General features: G+C 44.8%; 1 protein-coding gene across 1 annotated transcript in view; it reads right to left on the bottom strand.

The window, feature by feature from the left end:
- PKHD1L1 (PKHD1 like 1) overlaps positions 1-23,041 on the bottom strand; it is a 361,418-nt gene that overhangs the window by 216,561 nt on the left and 121,816 nt on the right. The window contains exons 28-30 of the mRNA XM_069622133.1: positions 22,250-22,355; positions 15,880-15,987; positions 9,055-9,219 (exon numbers count right to left, since the gene is read on the bottom strand). Coding sequence (XP_069478234.1) covers positions 9,055-9,219; positions 15,880-15,987; positions 22,250-22,355 — 379 coding nt within the window. The remainder of the gene's footprint in view (positions 1-9,054; positions 9,220-15,879; positions 15,988-22,249; positions 22,356-23,041) is intronic.

The following is a 23,041-nucleotide window of genomic DNA, read 5'->3' as shown; positions in this document are numbered from 1 at the left end:
CCTGTTCTGGATTAGTTGCAGAGGGCGGAGAGTAGAGGCAGGTAGATTTAGAAAGAAGCTGTTACAATACTCCAACAAAGAGAGAACCAGAGCTTGGGATACCATGAGCTTCTGGGGGAGTGAGAGGAAAGCAGAGTACTTCTGAGGAGGTGCAGTAGTAAATTTGACTTTTTAGAGACCTCAGAGATGTGGGCTGAGAAGGAAAGGGCGGAGTCAAAGATGACCCAGAGGTTCTTAGCCTCGCAGGTGGGGGTAGGAGGACAGGCCAAGGGAAGACGGCCAGAGAGTGAGGGCAAAGGATGGCGAAGGTGTGCCGATGAGGAGGATCTCCGTCTTGCTTGCATTCAGACAAAGATCATTGGCGGCACACCAATCTTGAATGGCAGTTAGGCAATCAGAGATGAGAGAGGGAGAGGAGGTGGCAGAGGGCAGCCTGAAAATCAGTTGAGTGTCGTCAGTGTAGCACTGGAAATTTGAGCAAAAAATGGGCAGTGGGCGAGAGTTGCCAGATATTGGTTGAAAAGCCAGGGCGAGAGGTTATACCCTTGGGGAACACCACAGGTAGAGAGGAAGATAGATGATAGGAAGAATCCAATTTGGACCTGGGAGGGTCGATCTGAGAGGAAAGAGGTCAGCCAGGCCAAAGCCTGATAAGTGATACCCAGGTTTTCACGGATACGGTTGAGCAGAATGGTATGGTTGGCCATGTCGAAGGCAGAAGAGAGAGTGAGGAGGATGAGGACAGAGGGAATGTTAGAGTCAATGTTGGAGAACAGATCTTCACAGATGTTCAGGAGAGCAGTTTCCATGCTTCTGCCATCTCTGAAGCCAGACTGGTGCTCATGGAGACAGCCAACAGAATTGGAATGAAGGTTAAGCTGAGAGATTTATTTTATTTATTTATTTAATATTTGTAATGCGCCGGTAGCTCGCGAGCCTCGGGGCGCAGAGACAAGAACACGATAGACAGACGGACAGGAACAAACAGCAGAGACGGGACAAAAACATGCAGAGATTACTCCAGCTGGAATTTGGACGTATGGTAATTTATTTGAAGATGTGGGTTTTTAGCGATTTGCGGAAGCGGATGTAATTAGGCTCTATTCTTAGGTGGTCCGGGAGGTTGTTCCAGAGATTGGCTGCGAGGGACGGAAAGGCTCTGCCTAGGCCGCTTTTAAGTTTATGTGGGGCTATTGCAATTTTGCCGAGTTGAGATGATCTCAGTGTTCTATTTGGAACGTATGGTCTGATTCTCGTTTTTAGGTATGTTGGTGCTTTTCCGTGGATGCATTTATGTTATAAATGCATCCACGGAAAATGAATAGTTAGGGTCTTGAAGTGCACCCTATCTTCAATTTTTAGCCAGTGAAGCTCCCTTCTGGAGTCGCTGATGTGCTCTGTTCTAGATTTAAGCTTCACAGTTCTTACTGCGTTGTTCTATACAACTTGGTAGCTTTGTAGGCACCGTTTGGAGGCACCCAGAAGTAAGGCATTGCCATAGTCGAGGCGCGACAAGATGGTGGCTCTAGCTATGGTCGCGCAATTTTCCTCTGATAAGAAGGGTCTGATGGCTTTTATTAGACGGAGGTAGTAAGCACAGTTTTTCTTAACATATTGTGCTGGGGCCTCTGCCCCTAAGGATGCTTCAAGCATCATACCGAGGGTTTTGACCTTGCCTAATACTGGTATAGGTGTGTCTTTGATCTGAAAGGATGCGTAGGATGTAGGTAACTTAGCTTGGGCGTATGATGAGCCAAAAATCATGAGCTCCGTTTTTTTCCCATTAAGACACATCCAATTGGAGTTCATCCATTGCTCCACGTAATTATAAATCGTGTTGAGTTGCTCACTGTCCTTCTGATAATCGCCACTTAGTTCAAATACCAGCTGCGTATCATCAGCATAGTTAGTGAAGTAGGTATTAATATGGTCAAGAACTAGGCATAAGTACCTCAAGTAGATGTTAAACAGCAATGGTGACATGCTTGCACCTTGGGGGACTCCACAGAGGATTTCTTTTTCTAAAGAGAACTTGTCCCCCCAGTGCACCCTGGATATTCTGTTTTTTAAGAAGGACATTATCCAGCTGATGGCTTCATCAGAGCAATTGGTGGACTTTTTCAAAGCATCCTGGAGTAGGTTGTGATCAAGGTGGTCAAAAGCGGCACTGAGGTCGAGTAAAACAAGAAGGCCTGTCTTACCCTTGTCAATAATGGCGAGCATTTTGGTCTGGAGATCTAGCATGGCTGTCTCGGTACTGTGGGCGGGTCTAAAGCCAGATTGTTGTGGGTGGAGGGCGTATGACTCCTCCACATATGTCTGAAGTTGCATGGTGGCAATTTTGTCCATAATTTTGAGAATGAAATTGCAATTAGTTATGGGTCTAAGGTTGTTCGGGTCCCTTTGGTCCAGATTGGGTTTTTTTTACCAGGGGGGTTACTGTAACCTTTTTGATGGCATCAGGTACTTTCTGATCTCTGAAGGAGGCATTTATGATCTTTGTCAAGGTGGGGGCGAATATGTCAATGTTATCCAGTATTATTTTGGGAGGGATGATGTTCTCTGCACAAGTCGTAGGTTTCATTGTTGTCAATACCTTAATCATGTCACTACTGTTGATCTCTGTGAATTTAAAGGTTTCAATACCTGGTGTTGAAATCTCGACTGGCAGGGTCTCTATCATTTGTTTCTTAGACAAAGAGTTAATAATTGAATCCCTGGCTTTGGCAATTTTATTGAAGAAGGTGATCTGAGTAGTGTTGCATTCTTCTTGTGAGGGTAAGAAAGGAGGGGTGATAGCTTTTGGTTTTTCTATAGATTTGAGAATATTGAACAATTTGCTTGTGGAGTTGGCTGCTGTGGAAATCTGTTCATTATAGAAGTTTTTTTTAGCCATGATTATCATGTGTTGGTATTTTGTTTCACTTTCTTTCCAAAGGGCTTTATTGGCTGACGAGGGGTCTTTAAGCCAGGCATTTTCTCTGTTTCGTTTATCTCTTTTTTGTTCTGCTAGTTCTTTGGAGAACCATTGTGGGTTCTTTTGGATAGATCTGGTTGACTTGGTTTGGAGGGGAGCTACTTGGTCTATAAGTTTATCGAGGTGACTAGTAAATTTACTAGCATGGTTTCACATGTGTCATTCTCAGCTTGCTTTTTTTCAACCTCAGCCAAGCAGTGTATGAGATGGTTCCTGTCAATGTTTTTGTAATTCCGATAGGTCGAGAGAATGGGGCTGTTGGGGATTTTAGGTTTAGGAAGGGGTAGGCTGATGTGAAAGGATATGCTGTAGTGGTCGGACCATATGCATGCTTCCGTCTTGAACTCTCTTGTTTCTAGATTGTTAGAGATGACCCAGTCAAGAAGGTGGCCGTTGTTCATTGTGGGCTCTTGATTATTGATCTCAAAGTCAATGTTGTTTAGGGATTTTTGTAATTTTCTAGCTTCTTTGTCTTTGGGATCATCGTACCAGCGATTGAAATCTCCCATCACTAGAGTGGCTGTATTGGGTCCTTTAAGCATGTTAAGTTGGTGAGTTATTTCGTCATTAAAGTCTGGCATGGACGTGGGAGGCCTGTAGAGTACTATCAAGTTTAGGCTACTATTGGCCGTGGGAGTGTGTTTAAGGTGAAGTATTTCACAGCCTGTGCAAGCTATGCTGTTTGGGAAAATGTGGATGTAGTCTCTAGCAATGACTGCAACCCCTCCCCCCTGTCCTTCTTCTCTATTGGAGTAGAAGATGGAATAGCCTTCTGGTACTGGGATGTCGCAGGTGGGGCCGATGGGGTCCTTAAGCCAGGTTTCAGTGATGCAGAAGATGTCTATTTGTTCGTCAACAATTTTGTCGTGAACACATTGTGAGTGTTTATTGAGGGAGCGTGTGTTTAGTAGGTAAATTTTTAGGTCGAGCTTTGTTGGGGGGTGAGTGGACGGTTTTTCCTTTTTTGAGGGCCTTTTAATGGCGAGTTGTTCTCTAGTGTCTTGACTGTTACGGTCAAGGACAGAGTCCACCGCTTTTTTGACCAGATTAATGCGCGCAACTTTACTAAGGTCTGATGTAAGCTTGTCAAAAGGGAGCATCCCCATGGTTGCCTGTGCGGAGGAAACTTACGTTTAGTGCAGAATTGAGCAGCGGTTTTCGCCCTGAACGCCGCGGACGGCGTGGACCGGCGTAGACCGCCTTGCCCCTGAAAGCGCCAGCGCTGAAAGCGCCTGACGTGTCAAGATGTAGGCGGCCAACCTTTCGAGGAGTTTGCCCAGAAAGGGAGTAATAGAAATTGGGCAATAGTTAGCTGAACAAGAAGGATCAGCTGTGGGTTTCTTGAGAAGAGGATGCACAAGGGAGTGCTTCAGAGGGGAGGGGAAGGATCCTGAGGCAAAGGAGTTGTTGCAAAAATCAGCAAGGGCCGAAGCTAGGGTGTTAATGTGGTCCTTGATGGTTTTAGAGAAACAGAGATGAACCTGTTTTGATGAGGCTTTCATAGATCGGACTTGTCTAGCGACCTCATCAGGGGAGAAAAGAGGAAACGACGAGAAGGATGGTGGGGGGTGGCTAAAGGAGGGTCAGCAAGCACAGATGGAGAGGGGAGAGGAGGGGTGGGGGTCAAGAAGGTGGACAGGATGTCCTGGGTTTTTTAAATGAAGTGAGAGGCAAGGGCATTGCAAAGAGCCTGGGAGGCAACAGGACGGGTAGAGACTGCAGCAGGGTTGGCCAGCTCCTTGCAGATTTTAAAGAGTTCAGCCGAGTTGTTAGAGGCCGCAGAGACGTGAACTTGAATGTGGACTCTCTTCTTGGTGAGGACAGAGAGTCGGTATTGCCTTTGTAGCAGGCGACAGGCCAATTTGTCAGAGGATGAACAGGAAGCCCTCCAATTCCTCTCAGCTGCCCTGCACTTACGTTTAAGTGTAGCTAGGTCAGAGTCATACCAGAAATTGCACTTGGCTTTGGACTTCAAACGAATCCTCATGACAGGGGCAAGAGCATCAAGAGTATCAGAAATTGAAGAGCAGAGCAGAGACAGGGCTGTGTCAGGCTGTGAGACAGCCAAAGGTGGAGGGGGGGGTAGTGGCAAAAGCCCCAACTGACACACTCTTCATGGGCTGGATGTCCAAGAAGTTAGGTGGCAGTGTTGGGGTAGGCTTGGCTTGGGGGGAAGAGAGGGAGAGATGAGAGGAGGGAGTGGGGAGATTAGGGGACAGCAGGAGATGAGAGGAAATTGATGAGGCGAGGGAAGCGCCTATCAAAGAGGAGGAGATTGTCCTGAGGGCCTTGGACCATGACAGTGCCATTTAGGTAGACATTAATGACTTTAGAGGAGTTGAAGGAAGCCATGAGAACTTCCGAGTGAGGGCCACCATTAATGGAAGAGGAGGAGATAGGGCAGAGCACAGAGATCATATGAGGAGTCCATAGATCTGGCGAAGGAACGACAAAGAGGATGTCTGTGAGGGTCTGTCTGGAGGAAGCATTTGAGTAGGTGTCGGCGATCAGAAGACCAGGGTTAGAGGCCAAGATATCCTTTTTGAACTTCTTCCTACTAGACTTAGTGAGAAGGGAAAGATAGTCAATGCAGAAGCAGTTGGAAAAGATAGGAGAAACAGAAAGCACTTTGGGGTGGAAGTGAAGAGAGGATGGAGAAACTGGGGGGCTAAGGCAGGTAGATGTGGGACAAAAGAGAGTGGTGAGGTCACTGGGCTGGCAAGTTACAGAGAAGCATCATTATACAAGCAAAATACAGAGAATTTCGCAATGGGCAGCAAGATTTGACTTTTTTGCAGAAAGCAAAAACAGCAAGATTTGACTTTTTAACACAAAGCAAAAACAGCAAGATTTGACTTTCTAATCTTGGAATCAGATGTTAGCAAAGGGTTTTAGTAAGCACTGCGCATCAGGATGACAACATGGGAGTAACAAGCAGATAGAACAGTGATAGTCAAAGGTGGTAGGAGTGAGTCCATAAGGAGGGAACTAACCCATAGTTCTGGAGGAGGCAGTCCGGATTTCTTAGAGGAGTGAGGTGACAGCATCATTGTCGTTAAGGTGCAGGGAGGACCCCAATTAGCGTTCTGGAAGTGGACAGGGAGCAGACAGGGGCCTTAGAAGTGGGCATTGGAAGTGGGCCTTGGAAGTGGGCCTTGGAAGTGGGCCTTGGAAGTGGGCCTTAGAAGTGGGCCTTTGCTGAGAGGGCCGGCTAAAACCTGCCAGTCCCTGATTGGATGGAAGAAAACACTCAGCAACCAATGGGAGTGCTGCACACGGAGAGGTGGTTCACAACAGCCTGCCTACACCACAAAGAAAACCATGGCCGCTATCTTGGAAGGGCCAAAAAACTGTCAAATAAGCAGGCAATAGTGGGAAAAACTTGTGCTTTCAAAATAGCGCAGCAGCTCCAGGTATTAAAAAGCTCAAAAAATGGCAGCACGATGAAAATGCCATATAAAACAGTCCTTTCCAACAATTTTATGCAAATTTTGTTTTTTTTATTTTTTTTATTTGCAACATTATTCAGCTGCTATTATTGATAGCCACGTAATACCATTACGGCAGTGCTTTGGAAATGCCTTTCTCATACCTACACAGAAGCCAAAACTGTTGGAATTGATGCTGCTTGTTTTTTTATGGAAATGTGTCTGTGTGGCATCCTGACACTGCACGTGTTGCGGGACCTCTTTTATAAATGCTGATGTTAACTCAGACATGGCTGCCCTTTTTTGTTATGTTGGCTTTGCTATTTTTCTATGCTGTGAAGAACAGTGTAATTGCAAAGAAAATGTATTACAATTAAGCAAGTCAAGGTATAAAGAAAAGAAGTACAAAACCCTGTTCAGCCGGCAATAGCAGGAAAGAAATAATGTGATCAGCAACGATGAGGCAATTAAAAGCTTTCCTGATAACTGGAATCACAATGCCAGTCTGACTAGCAAAGTAGATACAGCAAAGCACCCTCCTCCAAAGGGCAATGTCCCAAAAACATGCTAACTAAAGGTAAATGCAATGAATTAACATTAACAAGAAGCCCCAAAACAAATGAGGGGTTGGTGGGAAAGGTAAGCAGATGGGTAAGTCTAGGAGGTTCAGAATGGACCCCACAAGGGGGAGTTGGAAAAGAAATCAGAAAAAGTATTTCTTATTATTGTCCTTTGTTATTATTATTATGATTTGTATTGTTATTAATTCTTTGTTATTATATCTTTGTTATTACACAGTTTTTCACAACATAGAAAACGAACAAAGCCGCCATCAGAAAAATAGGCAGCCATGTCGTTAGATGGCAAGTCCAGAAGAGGGGTGTCAGGCCACTATTATGGATGTGTTTGGTGATGGTTGTATTTGGTTCCTTTGAAGTGACTCGGGTAGTTATATCAGCCATGTCCATGGTATGTTCCAAACAAGGCACGCTTCATGACCCTGCGGCCCTTTACTTAGGTTGCAAGGCAATAGTGGGTGATCAAAGAGGTGCCATGGTGTGCCATTATTAGCATAAGCAGGAGGCATGACAACCACGACAGAAGGGGAGGAAACACAACCAAACCAAGAGAAAGAAATGTATGTCACCTAACTATACCCAATTTGGCAGGCCCCCTGGGACATCTTCCCCTGACCCTCTAGATGCCGGACCTGCTCTCATTTAAAGAAACTTCAAAGGTCTCACACCCCTCCAGAAACAGGTTTATCCACAAGACCTAATAAGGCAAGAATATTCAGCCAATGTGTCGCTTCTAAAACTCTGTTTGCTCCTTAGAACCCTTAATTCATTGCCCTTGGTCATCACCTACCAGCATGATATCGTGTCAGGAAACCAGCTCCCCGTACCGCCAAACGTTGTGCCAAACATGCAAGTCCCGAATCCCCGAGATCTTTGGAGCCCAAGCGTTTCATCTCCTCACGTTTCCAAACCCTCCGACAACGCTGGGGGTTGCCTTGGAAACGCTGGTTGCCTGAGCACGTACGTGCACGACTACGGCATGTGCAACGTTCCTCTCGCGGTCACATGACTCTGTATAAATCTCCGCCCTGACCATAGAACGCTGCTTCTGAATTTTGTCATTTGGAGCTCTCTTCTTGTTGTTACCTGTTGCCTTGAACCACGACCCTGTTTTTGCCCTACAGATTGATATTGGACACCCATGGCCTCGTACTTGATACTTTGTATTCCTTGACTTCGGAAAGAACGACCATTCCTCTTGCTTTACATTTTTCTGTCTTGTCGCCTCGGAACTCACTTCCTGCACATCCTGTTACACGGAATCAATCATCTGTTTTTTCCCCGGACCTTTCGCGAGCACAAACTCTCCTCTTCATGCAGAAAGGAACTCTTTTCACTTTTGGGGACTTGTCACACGGAACGCATTTACTTTGGGAACTTGTCACAAGGAACACATTTACTTTGGGAAGTTGTCACGGACTTCCATTTCCCTACAGGCATCCGCGTGCCGGTGGGTACAGGTTTAGGTTGGATTGTCTTTATTTTGGAACCACGCTCCTCGGACGGACTTCCTATTTCTTCTGGGTTTCCGCTTCCACTGCTGGAACATTTTCACGGACAAGCACCAAGACTGGTTTCCTGGATATCTCTGGCCTTCCGCTCTGTCTGACTTGCTATCATTGCCCAGAGGTATCCCACTACGTGAGTACTTTGGTTTGCTCAGTTATTGTTTGCTCTTGTTTGCTTCGTGAACCCAACTCCTGACACTGTGTTCTCTGTCTAGGCGGCTGTGTTCCGACTCACCATAAATCTTCCAGGCAATTCCCCTTCCAAACAGTCCTTTGGTACTATTGGGAGTTGCATTGTCAGGAAGATTTCTATGGCTACACTACGCGCTCAACTGAACCCCGGTCTCGCCACCAGGTCTGCGTGGGTGATTCCTCACATATCGTTTATTTGACACCTACTGTGTACATGTTTTGCCTCATACCTATAAACCTTGTCTCATTCCACAAGTGATTTCATATTGCAAGGTCTGCGATCAATAATTACCCTAAAAACAGTAACAATAATAATACCTGTGGTACGAGAGCTCAAAACAACAATGTCAAACATATGATTTTCTGATTACCTGCCATGCTGCCTGTTGTAGGTGAGATGCTAGTGACGCGGATATTGTACGTGAAATTGAAGGCACCGTCCGGAACTGTCTGCGCAACTCCACGTTCAGCGATATAGACCATCACAGGGAAAGTGCCCGCACTTCCTTGGAGGATCTGGCAGACGATTTTATTTTCTTTTGGAAGAGAAATTGCAAGAATGAGGATAATGACAGGCATGAAAAGTTTTCACAAGATTGCATGCATATCAAATGGACACCTGTGAAGGATATCTTCGCTGCAAGTGTTTACTTCAATTAAGGTCTGTTGGTCTCGATGCAGGACACTCACCACACTTGCAGTAGGTTCCTCTTTCTATTGCAGCATGAAATATATTAAATATGCGTTCTAGTCTTACGAGTATTAAGAACTCTGCATCTGTATAGACAATGCATGTTACAAGTACCCTCTCTCATAGGTTTCATCTTATCTAATTATGATAGTATTTGACATAAGGTACCTTACATTTGAGGGAAAACACGATTTTAGGTATTAGCTTTATCACAATGGGACCTTATGGAGAAAAGTCAGCCCTGCTTAAAAATAAGAAAAATAGCCTGGGGCTCCCTCAATCACCAAGTCTTGTGCTATCATTGAAACGTTGGAAACATGCCCTTAGTACATTGCAGACTCCCCTAAGGAAGCATTGATTCTGCAGAATGCATAGAGCACTCCAGAATAGTTACTTGGGGGATTTCATGTTTATTTAATACTGACGGTTAAACAGTGAAAGACGAAATCCTTCGCAAGAAACACAATGGCTCCTGGTGAGGGTCAGCAACAAAAAGAGGAAGAGCTCAGCAAATGGAGCCATACCTGCCTACATTTGAAAATCAAAATTGTTGAGATGTATGCCCCGCCCACAGTCACACAAAACTCTGCCCATTTTCACATGACTCCGCCCACATGTCAAAAAGGTAAACTCTGTTGTAATGTGATGTGGCGTCAGAAATTTGCAGTTCAAATTGAAATATGCACATTTCATTAAATTGTCTTTTCACAACCACCCACATTGCATAGGACAAAAGGCATTCACCTTCCATAAAATCAACACGTTAAAATGTGCACACGTAAACTCCAAGAACCAATACAACGTGTTTTCCCTGAATTTTGCAGTACGGAAATTGGACATTTCACCTTAGTTGTTTTTCATCAAGTTATGTAGTGCAGTGGTGAGTTGTCCAGCCTGCAAATCTGAGGCTGTGGTTCAATTTTGCTGAGTCCACCCTAACCTGGGCAAAAAGAACGAAAGCAAAAGAAACGCGCGTTCGCATTGAAAGTCGGCAAAAAAGAATGAAAGGTGAAGCAAAATAAACCTGCGTTATTTTGGTTCACCTGCATTCTTTTTGCCAATGTGCTGGAAGCGTCACAGTCATTGATGCAGAGATAAAGCCACACTCAGGCAGGTAGTCCAAGGCGGCGCAGTCCTGCAAGCATAACAAAAATAAAAGCTATCAATGAAAGCTGTCCCCCACCAAAATTCCTGAGATTCCAGGATCTTTCCCGGAGACCCGGAGAAATGGTTAAAATTCCTGAGTCTCCAGGAAAAATTCGGAGGTTAGGCAGGTATGAATGGAGCAGGGTTAAAGGCTGGAGGTTGAATGATCAATATGATTTCTCATGGGATTTGTAGTTCAGAATGCATGAAAGTGTGACTTTTGGGGTTGTATTTTCTGCTGTTTATTTGCAGTAAATATCGAGAATGCAATGTATTGAGGCTTCTGTGGAGTGCATCAAAACTTGGCTGTGCACCTGGACATTAGGATATCTCAGGCCATGACATAACATAATGATTCAAGTAGGCTGTCCATTGGAGCAGAATCATGTGAATGACATGGGCAGAAGACCCTCCCCCTAGTCAGACCTTGAAAAATTCTAAAGCGCTAGAATCTGTTTTATTCCAGCAAACTCTTGACAGGAAGCGATGGAAGGAGTGACTGTGATGTTATCTGACCGACATGCGCATGTGGTCTTCATTTAGTTCTTCTCATTGTAGTGTTGCGTATTGGCTTCTCTTTGTTAGATAGGCTTCTACCCACTGCTCTGAAGCAGCTGAATGACTAGAAGCCACGACCCCCTACATCTCTTAAATAATATATATGCATGCTCTTTTGATGTTCACCTATTTCTGAAAACGTGACTTGAAATATGTTTGGAATACCCATTGCCTATCCTGATGGAAGATGTAATTCACTGGCCCCCGTTCAATGGCCACGTAATAGTCGCATCTAAAAAGTTGGGCATTCAAAATCAACACATCCTAAAATTGCTTGATCACTCTACAGAGCAAAGCCACTTCTTTGGCAATGCAAAGCTAGGGTGCCACCAAGGACGGGCACAAGCAGGCCACTATAAAGAAACTCACGGGACCACATCTCAAGGAAACGGCTCAGCCTAGGCAGGACTCTGGAGGCACAATACAACCGATATCCTGCGAGTCTTGCAGGACATTGGAATCTAAAGCTCTGATTGTCAATCAAAGACCAATGAATAAACAATGGTAGTCGATATAGGGCCCAACATGTCAAAGATACCTTTTAAACAATGATCATTTTAGGCAATTAATGATGGAAAGCAACCCAAAGGGAGAGGTTCATCTTACTGCATTTCAAACCGTCAGCACATGTATACATGCAGTCATGTGCTCTTTTCATAAGTCATTGGTTAAAGACATATTCAAGCTATAAGAATGTGATGACAGAATGTGGGAAAATATTCCTTGTCATCCTTGGGGCCTTTCACTGGTCATACGGGAAATAAATGTTCAATAAGGGTGTAAAAGATACTCCCGCATAACACCAGGGATTTGATGCCACGACTGCCACAGATGGGAAGCTCTGCTACATTGGCAGAATGAAGTGCCATCGAAAATGTTCTATTAATCACAATGAACTAAAGACATCACTGTTAGTACAGTTTTTCTAAAGTCCACCCAAGGGACTTTATAAAACTACCTTGGACAATACAGAAACTCCAGCTCTGAGAACAGGCCTGTGCCACCTGATATGGTGGTAGCAAAGGCAGAGCAGTCAGCCTTATCTTAGCAGGGAAAGAGGGCCGTAGGAAGATACAAAGAACCTGTAGCATACATATGGTCCAAAGAAACACTCATACCCGAATGCACTATAAAAATAAAGGTTTGTTTATATATACGCAGGCAAAGAAAATTCTTCAGAAAGGTAAGTACTATTAGAAGTCATAAACATATTATAACAACCCACACAATGCTTGTGCTAAGTAAACCAAAGCATAAACCACATTTAGAATAGCTGTGTGCAGTTCAAGGTGAGTAAAACCTAGTGATACACATTTAGAATGGTAGTATGCTATTCATAGGGAGTAAAAGCACATTAGTAGACTTTTAGAAAGACCCACAACAATTCAAGGTAAGCAGACCCTATTGGTAGTACACTATGTTACTCATTCATTTTCTAGAATAATATAGTTACACCAACCTTACTTTTCAGAATAGTGGAACACAATTCTAAGGTAAGCAAGAACGTAGTAATTACTTTTCAGGAGGGCAGTATGCACTTCAAGGATAAGTAAGAACTCAGTATCACACATTTAGAATGGCAATATGCAATTCAAGGTAAGCAAAACCCTATTGGTAAAAAACTCTTACACTTATTCTATTTCAGGAATATGTAGTTATACCAATGCGACTTTTCAGAATAGTGGAACTCAATTCTAAGGTAAGTAAATACCTTTGTATACTTTTCAGAATGGCAGTAAGCAACTGAAAGGTAAGTAGTAACTGTGTAACACTTTGTAACCTATTCTGTTTCAGGAATCAAAGTTACAACACTAACACATAGCAAGTGAGTACTTTGCAACACTGGTTCTATTTTATCTGCAGAGGCCTTATACTTTGGAAGTCCTTCCCTTTTCTAGGGCATGAGTGTTCTTGAGGCAAAGGTCCAGGAGCCAGCTGTTGGCAGGTCAGGATTAGGCAGAACTGTAGGAAAGTGAGAGTTCCATAGGATTTCTCATCAGACAGGTAGGTATCAGACTTTAGAGTTAGTAGAAGTGTTCAGGGACTTTATAGAAGGCTCCCTATTTGCGTTCCAGTAGGCCAGGGTGATTGACATGGGCAAACTCCCAATTACACGAATCACCACTATAGCCACGGAGGGGCGACACACGACTTTAGGTAAGTATTACCCTAAGCCCTAGAGTACCTCGGCAGTGAAGAGTACCTTACAGATGGACATCGTCATGATGTAGCAGCACAGGACTCCGGTCTCTGGACTCTTCGTCGTGGTGATGAAAGAACGGACACTGGACGGGAACTTGCAGCAGCCATCAACAGGAAAGGCTCCCAACAAAGGATATTTCAGTGCTTCCCGCGACTCTGTGCTCTTTCCAAGGTACCAGATGAATGGATTTGTCTTGCTATCTCAGTCCGGCATTCTGGTGAGGGGACTTCAAAGCGTAGAATCGTGCTTCTGGATGTCCACCAAAGTTTCAGTGAGATTCATTGTTTGGAAGACGTTGCACAGCACTCAGGCTGGAGTTCCCAGGGTATTGCTGGTTTGGAGCCCAGGAAAATCACAGCTTGTCATGGGATGGCTTGGAATGCAGGTCTGCTTGAGATGGATTGGTCCCATCAGTCTATGGGTCAAAGTCGTCGTCTTTGGGACTCCCCTGTCGCAAGGAAGAAGGGGTCAGTACAGGCAGCTGTTACCCAGCAGGCATCTCTGGTCACTGGAAGTGGCAACTTCCTCTTCGTTCATCGGATTCAGCTCACGTGGTTGACTTGTCTTCAGCTTCCAGATCTAGGCCATTTATACAGGAACCCAGCCAATCAACAGCCATGCAACATTCAAATTCTGGGGGGTGGCTCTCTTTTCAGGACAGCCAGCCCCCCGGGTGGAAATGGTTCCTGCAGGCATGCCAGAAGACAAAGGACTGTAGAGTTTCGGACTCCTCCCTCACTACCTGTCTTCACAGACACTCTGGAGCCTCAGCGGACTACACAAAGGGTTCCCGTGGAAGACATGAATCAAACCAGGACCTCCCTCACCCAACACAACAGGAGAGGGCCCAGGAAAGGACAAGCAAACTAAAAATGCCAGAGAAAGAAAGAAGCCACCATTCTATATGAATGGTGACCCTTCTGTACATTACTGTGGCTGTATGCACAGCCTGTAAGTAAGAATTACACAAAAGTCGGTAGAACACATCCACTGCCACCAGCCATAATTGTAAGCTTGTCACACTAACAGAACTGTTACAGAAGCAGTGAGAAAAGGGAAACAGCGTAACCCCACAGCACTCCACATAAGGTGGGGTGTGCTGGACCCACAACATAAAATATAGAGAGGATACAAATATCTCTCTAACAGTGAGAAAGAGGATACCATGTATCTCCTCAACACCCCACATAAGGTGGGGTGTGCTGATCTCACAATGGGGATTGTAGAAAGGATAAACCATCAGCTAAGTTGGATGGTATATATTCCCGCAGGACAGAAAAGTCGGGGCAGATTGGAATCACAAAAATGAATCCCTATCTCGCCAGCCAAGGCCAATTTCTTTGAACTGCCCGGTAAAGGGTCTGCACATGGTGTATGGGGGCACTGTATGTTTTTCCTCTTGGTAATTGGCTGCTGTAATCTCCTTACCCGGGTGGGAAACAAGTGCCAGAGTGCCCTAGAGCACAACTGCATACCCTGCTATGCAACAAAAAAAGTTTCAGATAAGCTAGAGTTTGGTCTAAAGATGGGCAGCCTTACCAATTCGCCATATGGAGTTGGCAGAATCTAGGGGTGGTGCCACATTAGAACAGGCACGATATCATTCTAATTTGGTTATTCCACATGCCATCCAGTGGCAGTGCTTTGTTGAATGGTAAAGGTATAATGCAGTGTTTATTGCAAGGCACTCCCCAAAAACAGTTACTTCTGGAATGATGGCAGTGTCGTGCACTGTCTTCTCAAAGCATTACCCGTCAGAAATCGATCTATTGTGCTATGATATAGGTTTGAGGGAAAATGAAACTCTTTTACCGCCCAATGGTAAAATCCACCCACTAGAGAATGGATCAGCATAGCACACTGTATCTTTGGTGCAGGCGGCATATGCACGGGGATGTTGCCCATGCAAAGGAAGCCCACCCCCTGCCTCTGTCCATGCTGTCATGGCAAAGGCCTTTATGGAACCGTAAAGAGGACGAGGGGACACCGCCATTAACAGCACCATCTAAAGACTGGTTTTATTCTGAAAAGGGTTTGAGGGGTCGGTTGGCAGGACTGCCTAACAGCCTCCGTGGCAGGGGTGTGCAATGTACGGCTATTCAGATGTTTTAGACTAGGTCCCCCATGATGCCTCACCCTAGACTGATGGGAGTTGTAGTCCAAAAGATCTGGTAAACCAAAAGTGTCAGACTCTTGCTCCATAGTGTAGATAAGTCCAAGGTGACACAGTCTACCGCCAGGTAGTGTGGCCTTAATGGGTGGAGAAGCACATGACCACCTTCCCCTATGCGCAGCATTCTGAGTTCCACCTTACCAAAAAGGTACCGCCAAAAGCAAACATATTTCTTTGGTTGTTTAATCCTATGGTTAGTCACTTTTTAAAACATTAGCGAGCTACTCTCTGGCGTTTACTGCGTCACTCTTCCTAATACATTACTTTGTTTTGATGAGATGTGGCCTAATTAAAATGTCCACCCTACTCTGGTACGTCTGCTTGATTTTCGTAGTTTTCTTTTGTTAGTGTTTAACTTTGCAATAACTAAAAACGTGTGAGTGGCGAGGTCTGAAAATTTTAGCATTCTAAAAACAGTGACCTACCAGACACAGTGATGATTGGGCAATCGACCTTGCCAATGAAGACATACGTGTTGTCATTGGTTGTGCTTTCAGCAAATCCGGATCCGAAAATGGTTAAGTTCCGCCCTTCTTCAGACGGACCTGTGAAGCGTAAAAAGACAGTGATTAACTCTTACTGCTCACCCTACACACACTACTGGACCTGAATAATGCCATGCATCCGTGGGCGCCGATCGAAGCGCTGTCTTTTCACATTTAGGAAAAAACGGGCACATGAGACGGAATCGCTGTCAGAGCATTAGTGAAAATTAAAATTAACCACTGAATTGGCCTTCCTGCGCACTTTTGCAGCAGAAATGATTGGAAACCTGGGGTGGCCCTCTTTCATCATTCTACTAATTGTTTGCCTGTTATCTTTGTTAGGAGTGCATTTATTCGACTGTTTTAAAGTAGTTTGCACACGCGCCTTGAAGCTATTTTAGTTATGTGTGCTTAATAAATCAAATTAAATTAAAAGTAATCCACTCACCAAGTACCTCTTTCGTTAAAAAAAAGGCATGGCTGCAGAAATGTACGCTTAACATAAATAACGTATTGCCCACAGACCCTGTAGCTGGTGGCTTGGAAACATATAAAGTGGTAACATGGGGCCCATGGGGGATAATATTTATAATAGAGCATCAGCTTCCTCGGGCTACAGTGTATATTACATCAAGCACAGGGCGGCCTGCGCAGGTTGTGCTAATACATAATTATTGTGTCTAAAATTCAAGGCCGTCTTGCAGAAAATGGCACCTCCCATAATTGGTTTCCTCACGTTTTCTGTATTCTTCAGTTAAATCCACACATTTGAAATTTTGTCAGCTAATTGAATCTGAGCTTTGCTAAATGCCTGGTTGCATTTACAGTAAAAGCTATCACAAGACTTGTGTTTCTCTGAAGTATTGATTTGAAAATGTTCTATTAACATCCAATTGAATGGTGGACATTTGAAAAACCGTTGGTCTGGTGTCATATGACACAGCGCATGCAATGGACATTTAGTGGCGTCAGTGACCTTTTTAGTGACTTGTGGTAACATCACTAGATTCAGACTGGAATATGCATTACACAGTTATCCCAAAGCACGATGGGAATTTATCAGGAGCTTTTCCCAACCACAGTAGGAATAAGTTTCATCCAAGAGCAGACAGTGAAGTCTAAATGATATATTAAAGGATCTGTAGCCTTCCCGGCTCCACATCAGTGGCTGGTGAGCCAAGTACCACAAAAGTGAGGCATGGCTTCTTTTGACTTCACTGAGTGTAAGGTGAGCTAGGTACACTGCAGTGCCCGCTTTCCTTGGCTAAGCACTCACAGCATCCATCAGGAAATAAAAACATGGAGAGCATCAACAGTGAGGGTAAGGCGGTACTTTGAGGCATCATTTTAAAAATGTCCTCCCTTCCCAGTTGGTTGAATCCATTTCAGGGAGAGTCCTGGTTGGTTACTGTTAGGAAATGTTTCTCTTTTAGGCAACTTTCCCTCCATATTCTATGGACCCCCACACCTTTTTCTTTTTTTTTTACACCTTGTCCTGACTTTTTACAGATATGCAAAGATTTCATGGGTTGGGACTGTCTGGTCCCAATGCATGAGTCAGCTCCACAGTGGTCCCTGATTGGACCACTGCTGCTGTGCATCAGTGGTGCAAATCCTGCTATTGGAGGGCTGACTTTGATCACTCACCTGAATTTAGAGTCCGCCAGACATTCCAGCAGATCAGAAGAGGAGCCAAGTATACTGTGTAGCTGTGCAGATGACGAAAGACGGGAGGATAAAATCTGAAGAGGCCTGGCGTCCATTCATGTTGCGGTCCTGGTGAAGCCCTACCTGACTACCGATCTCATAAGATCCTTGACGGTGTTTTGGCCCTTTGGACTGGTGGGACCAACCAGTCTTGATGGCTTGTCATGATCCTGCAGTCTAGAGCCCTTGGAAAGGGACCTGGACTACCCACTGGATTGACCAGCTCTGTTTTGGGCTACTATGCCAAAAGTGTGGCTGTTCTGAGTTTTTGCCCAGATCTTCGGTGGTTTTCAGCTATTCCTACACAATGCCTTCCTGCCAATTTTCAGCGTCCCAGCATTCACGGGTCTGGAAGGCTTCCTCTGTTCGTGACTACTGAGACACCTGCTGTCACTCTCATGTGGTGACAATCGCTGGGCCTGGCTATCCCCCTTCTGGAAGAGTGTCCTGAAGATTCCTGCATTGGTGCCTTCTGCATTCCTTGACTGGAAAGAGTTGGACTCAGCTCTTGGACCCGACCAGAACTTTACTTGCAGCTGCAGCTTCTTGGCATCTTCTACCGGATTAAACAGTGTGAAAACCTACTTTAAGCGACCCCCATTCAACCTGCCAAGTGTTTTGGGAAAATCGGAGTAAGGGTGGTGAGTAGTCGCAATACTTACCAGTGCCCCTGTCTCCTCCATTATAAAGTTTGTGAAGAACTTTGATGTATGTTCCATTCCACTCCATTTCTTTTTTTAACTGTTTGGTGAAAAAGCTACTCTAGAATCTAGGAAAAGTCATTTACTCACCTGTAAATCATTTTGAAAGACTTCTGGAACAATCTTCACACCCCCAGGCACACTTCCTAACTTTTTAAGAACTTCTACAAGTACTTTGTGAACCTCTGGGCACAAGGCTCCATTCAGTGTAGGGTTGGACTTATACAGTTAGGGCTCCATTACTGTGGACTTGTGCTATAATTGCTTAACCTCTTGCCTTTTGGGGTGAACTGTCTGAATTGTAGTACTTTAGTACTTAACTGTGACTGCATATATGTTTTATATTTGGAGTGTTGTGTGATATTATTGCATGCTGGTTTCCATTTTGCTAGTGTGTTTTGGGCCTATAATAGACATAGTATTTTTATACTCACTATCTAAATAAAATCATTGTATATCTCAATGTGTGGACTCGTTCTGGACCCCTGACCCCACCTATTCCGAGACTTAACCTTGACTACTCTCCATGCTTACCTTGATTGGGTTTGGCTAACCTCCCTGAGTCCCTTGTTCACTATAACTAGGGTGGCCTCCTAACCTCTGCCTACCAGGCCAGAGTTTAGATATCCATCTTAACAGTTACATTTAGAGGGAGAAAGTTTGCAAGCAGATACCCAGATTTGAGAATGATTGTATTAGCTTTGTGGTGACAAACATGAGCGCCTTGCACTTGCAATCCCTTTTCCAGCAATGCACCTTGTTGGGCTCCAGAAGAAATCCAGGACAATTCATAGGACATTTTGACCTATGTTCAAATCTGTTGAGGCCTGGTGCTCAGTCAGTCTGCTGTGGTGCCTCGAGTCACAGTTCAACATTTCTTGCAGCATCCGGGCCTTCCGGCTGAGAAGGTGTTAAGATTGCCCCAGCTGGACATGTGGCAGATCATTAGACGGGCTTCCTGCATGCTGCCTGATGTTCAAATGCCAATATCTTGAAGCCAGGATATAGAGAAGGGAACTAGTATGTGGCAATCACTATTTTGTGTTGGGCAGCTTTTCACCCCTGGGCCCAAGCTACACCTCACTGATGACCTCAGATGGAGTTTAAAAGGTCCCGTGGGATCCTGGGCCTCCGACCTAGCAGCTTTGGCTGCCCTGGCCCGTCGACTGTCAGACCAGACTTATTTCAACATCACTTCCTGTCTCTCCCTAGTGGCACAGACAGTACTTCAGTGAGTGCACAGCTGTCCCCAGGAATTCCCAGTGGTGGGAATTCATCCAAAGCTTCCAATCCGTCACATTCACAGGTTTCTATAAAATGTTCAGATGCACATTCGATGTCTGTGAATAAGAAGGTGTGTCTTGGAGTTGCCAAGGTGAAATCTAACATGAAAAGTAACATTAGAAAAACGGGTGACACTTCATAACTGTCAATCAAGTACCACGTAATACAAAATGAAGAGTGCATACCTGTGAAAGTGTCCCCACTTCCCGATCCCTGATCATCAGCGATTATTGTCTCTGTAGCGGGTGAAAGATGATTCATTTCAATACAATTACTAAATAAGACTACGCTCATGCCAGCAGTTCAGCTTTGTGAATTAAAGGGATTCTTCCAAGCACACACTTTCCACCACATGTAGCAATGACCGAGGCTAGCTTTGTCCAGTCGTGGCCGCTAGACTCACACTTCCTAAATTCCTTATTCGTCATTATGAAGAAGAGACAGTAATTGAGACCCTGTGCATTATTCTCTACAGGGAGACAGGGGACAGGAGAGGAATGCCTGAGACAAACCGGAAGGCATAGAACAACAATTTCATAATATAGAAAAAGAGAAAACAGAATCAGCACATAGCCTTTTCAACATTGTGCAGATCATGTGCTCATGAAATTGTGAATTTTGCGACTCGGTCTGGGACTAGGGAAATGTAGGATAACTGTTTTTTTTTTACTTTAATTCAGATGTTTTAAGTAGCGCTGCTTTTAAACTAGCGATTACTGTTTAAGGAGGCAGATTTGGTGGAGTGGTGTCGGGGAATGGAAGGGAAGTGAGGGGAAATGTCCTTTTTAGATGCCTGTTATTTTCTAAACCCTGCACCGCCACTCACGTGACCATATCTTCTTCCTATATGGCCATGGAAAGGGGACTTCTTTTTACTACTATTCTCGACCTTTCTTGGCCTCCATGGTGGAGTAAATTCACGTGCAGGTTAGAGCTCTGACTTTCGTGTTCATGCGAACCCTTTGGCGCGAGGCCATGGGAAACGTGTGATTTTCATTTCACCCACCACTTGACAAGGTGCTAATAACAGTTTTGCTGGCATTTGCAGTGAAATTGCAGCTTTTAAAGGCATCAAATAGTAGCTTTCCAATGCTCACAGTCGCTAACTTGCATTCATGTGAAATTAAGTTTCAGCATTGCCCACAGCTGCAGGCCATACCAACCCTAATGAAGAGAACAATAATAATAACAGACTCTAAAAATAACGGTTACACTTTTGTTATTGTTGTTATTAACAATCGTTATTCTTATAGGTAAATAATATAATTCTATTATTGTTAAAAATAGGAATCATTATTGTTCTTGGTAATAATGTTAATAACTATTTTCGAAAATGAAGGTGTGTGGTTTGTTTTGCAGATTGAGAGATTCAGAGATGGATTTAGGGCCCGATTAATGGAATATTTGCGTGGAAAATATGGAACTTGCGTGACAAACTCCATGCGTAATCCCGTTCATCGATCCATGGAATCGAGTACGCAAGATTTTCCTCGGGCTTCCGTGGATTTCGCGGCAGCCTGGCACACCCCAACAAGCGGCTGCGTGCCTTGCGCAAGACACCACACACAGCGTGGGTGTGGCTTGCGCAGAGGGTGGGCACGGGGGGCAGAACACGAAAATGGGGAACAACGTGTGAAAAAGTGGGTGTTATGAGGGACGACCCGCAACAGCCCATCGCACGCCCACTATTGCACGTAACAATACGTATTGAGGGATCTGACGGTGCAACCTCCAGGCAGGAAAATGGCCAAGGAAAGCCCTCATACTAACCTTCAACCGAAGGCAGGCAATCAGACACTTGCGCATAGGACTAACAGCACAGAGGTAAGATCGGTGTCAGATTTAGGTGTGCGTGCATGAAGCTGAGGTACCGATTTATCTTAGAGGTGCTTGCACACAGTGTACCGGGGGGGCAGGAAACGTTTACGGGGGTTTGCATGCAGATTTTCCGAGTTTTTCCTGAGTTACAATAAATTGTATGCATGTTGTCAGGGTGCCGGTAACCGTTACGGGGGACCCCGGACTGGATCCCAGAGATGCAGGCCTGCTAGCAGGTGACCCCACACACTGTTTTGAGGGTGCATGTATGCCTGGAGAACACACAAAGGTGGCTGTTACTGGCTGTTTTCGATTCATGTGGGGGCGTGTCGTGGGCGTTCCGGCAATATACGACTTGCATATATGGTTACTTTGCATGCAGTACATAGAATTTCAAATGATCCTATAGTTTAGAACATGTTTATGTTCTGTTATGTCACAGTATTGCGACTTGTATCAGGTATGTGTGTCATTGGTAGGGCCTTGTATCTCCCTATTGGGCCTGTTAGGGCCTTGCTCTAACTTCTCAGTTCAGGTAGACTTTATTCATCTCGGTGTGTGGTTGTAAGCGTGCAGTAATAGAGTGATATTAGGCTGGTGTACAATACGCCCTGGACTGTGTCACTGCGCTCCGTGTCACTACGGCGAATGCATGCATATATATACCACAGGGATTTGATGCAGCGAGATAGAACTCATGCAAGCACGCATACTCGTCGAGTGTGGTTGAAGGCATGTCATGATGGAGTCGACACATGTTGGAGGATACAATGTTGCGCTCGATGAGTTGTAATAGTTACCGTCAGTTGCATTCATTCCAGTAATGACAGGAGTTTTCAAAGGGTCCCAAAAATATCCACACTTCCCAGCACACTGAGATGGCAATCCGTTGATATAAACTTGAACCTAGGAGGCAACAAACACAGTCCCAGTAAATATTCATAAAACGCATGCTAATAAATGCAGTCATTGCAGAATATCACATGCGCGGATACGATGCGCAAACTATACACACATGTGGACTAAAATAACGATGACATCAAAAGGCGTAACACACTTCTATTTTAAACATTTCAAACTGAAGGTATTGCTTTATTTTCATGATTCACCGAGTAGGAATTCCTTTTCAGGAAAGCAAGTTTGCAAAATGTAAGCTCTTGTTGATTTTCATCATGTAGGTTCTAGAACATGCTAGTCATGGTTAACTGTGTTTTTCTGTGTTCTGCGCTGCAGGATTGCAGCACTGATTCAGAGGGTCTTTGGATGCCTCACTCTTGTGCACGGGTTCCTGAGGTGGCAGTGCATTAAGCTCGGCTAAGGCATATCTTTGACACAGAGCTTCAGCACAGTGACAGAAGCTAATGAGGCACCGGACCAGTACAGATGAAAGGCACAGAAATGTGAAGCTGGAGACCGAATGGACCGTGAAGTGTGGCCTGCTCTGGGAAGGTTGAACGGTAAGTGAGCTACAAATACGTCGGATGTCATACAAATGTGATTGCCTGCCAGGGGTGGTAATAGGACTGGAATAGATCCAGGGCTATGCTACTGTCAGGACTGTCGGGACTCAGGGCTAACTAGCATTTTGGTTG

This window comes from Ambystoma mexicanum, chromosome 5q (genome assembly GCF_040938575.1).
Source record: "Ambystoma mexicanum isolate Mex_15411 chromosome 5q, UKY_AmexF1_1, whole genome shotgun sequence".
In the NCBI taxonomy this organism is placed as follows: Eukaryota; Metazoa; Chordata; class Amphibia; order Caudata; family Ambystomatidae; genus Ambystoma; species Ambystoma mexicanum.
Note: the sequence above shows the minus strand (reverse complement) of the source record. Positions and strands in the feature narration are given on the sequence as shown.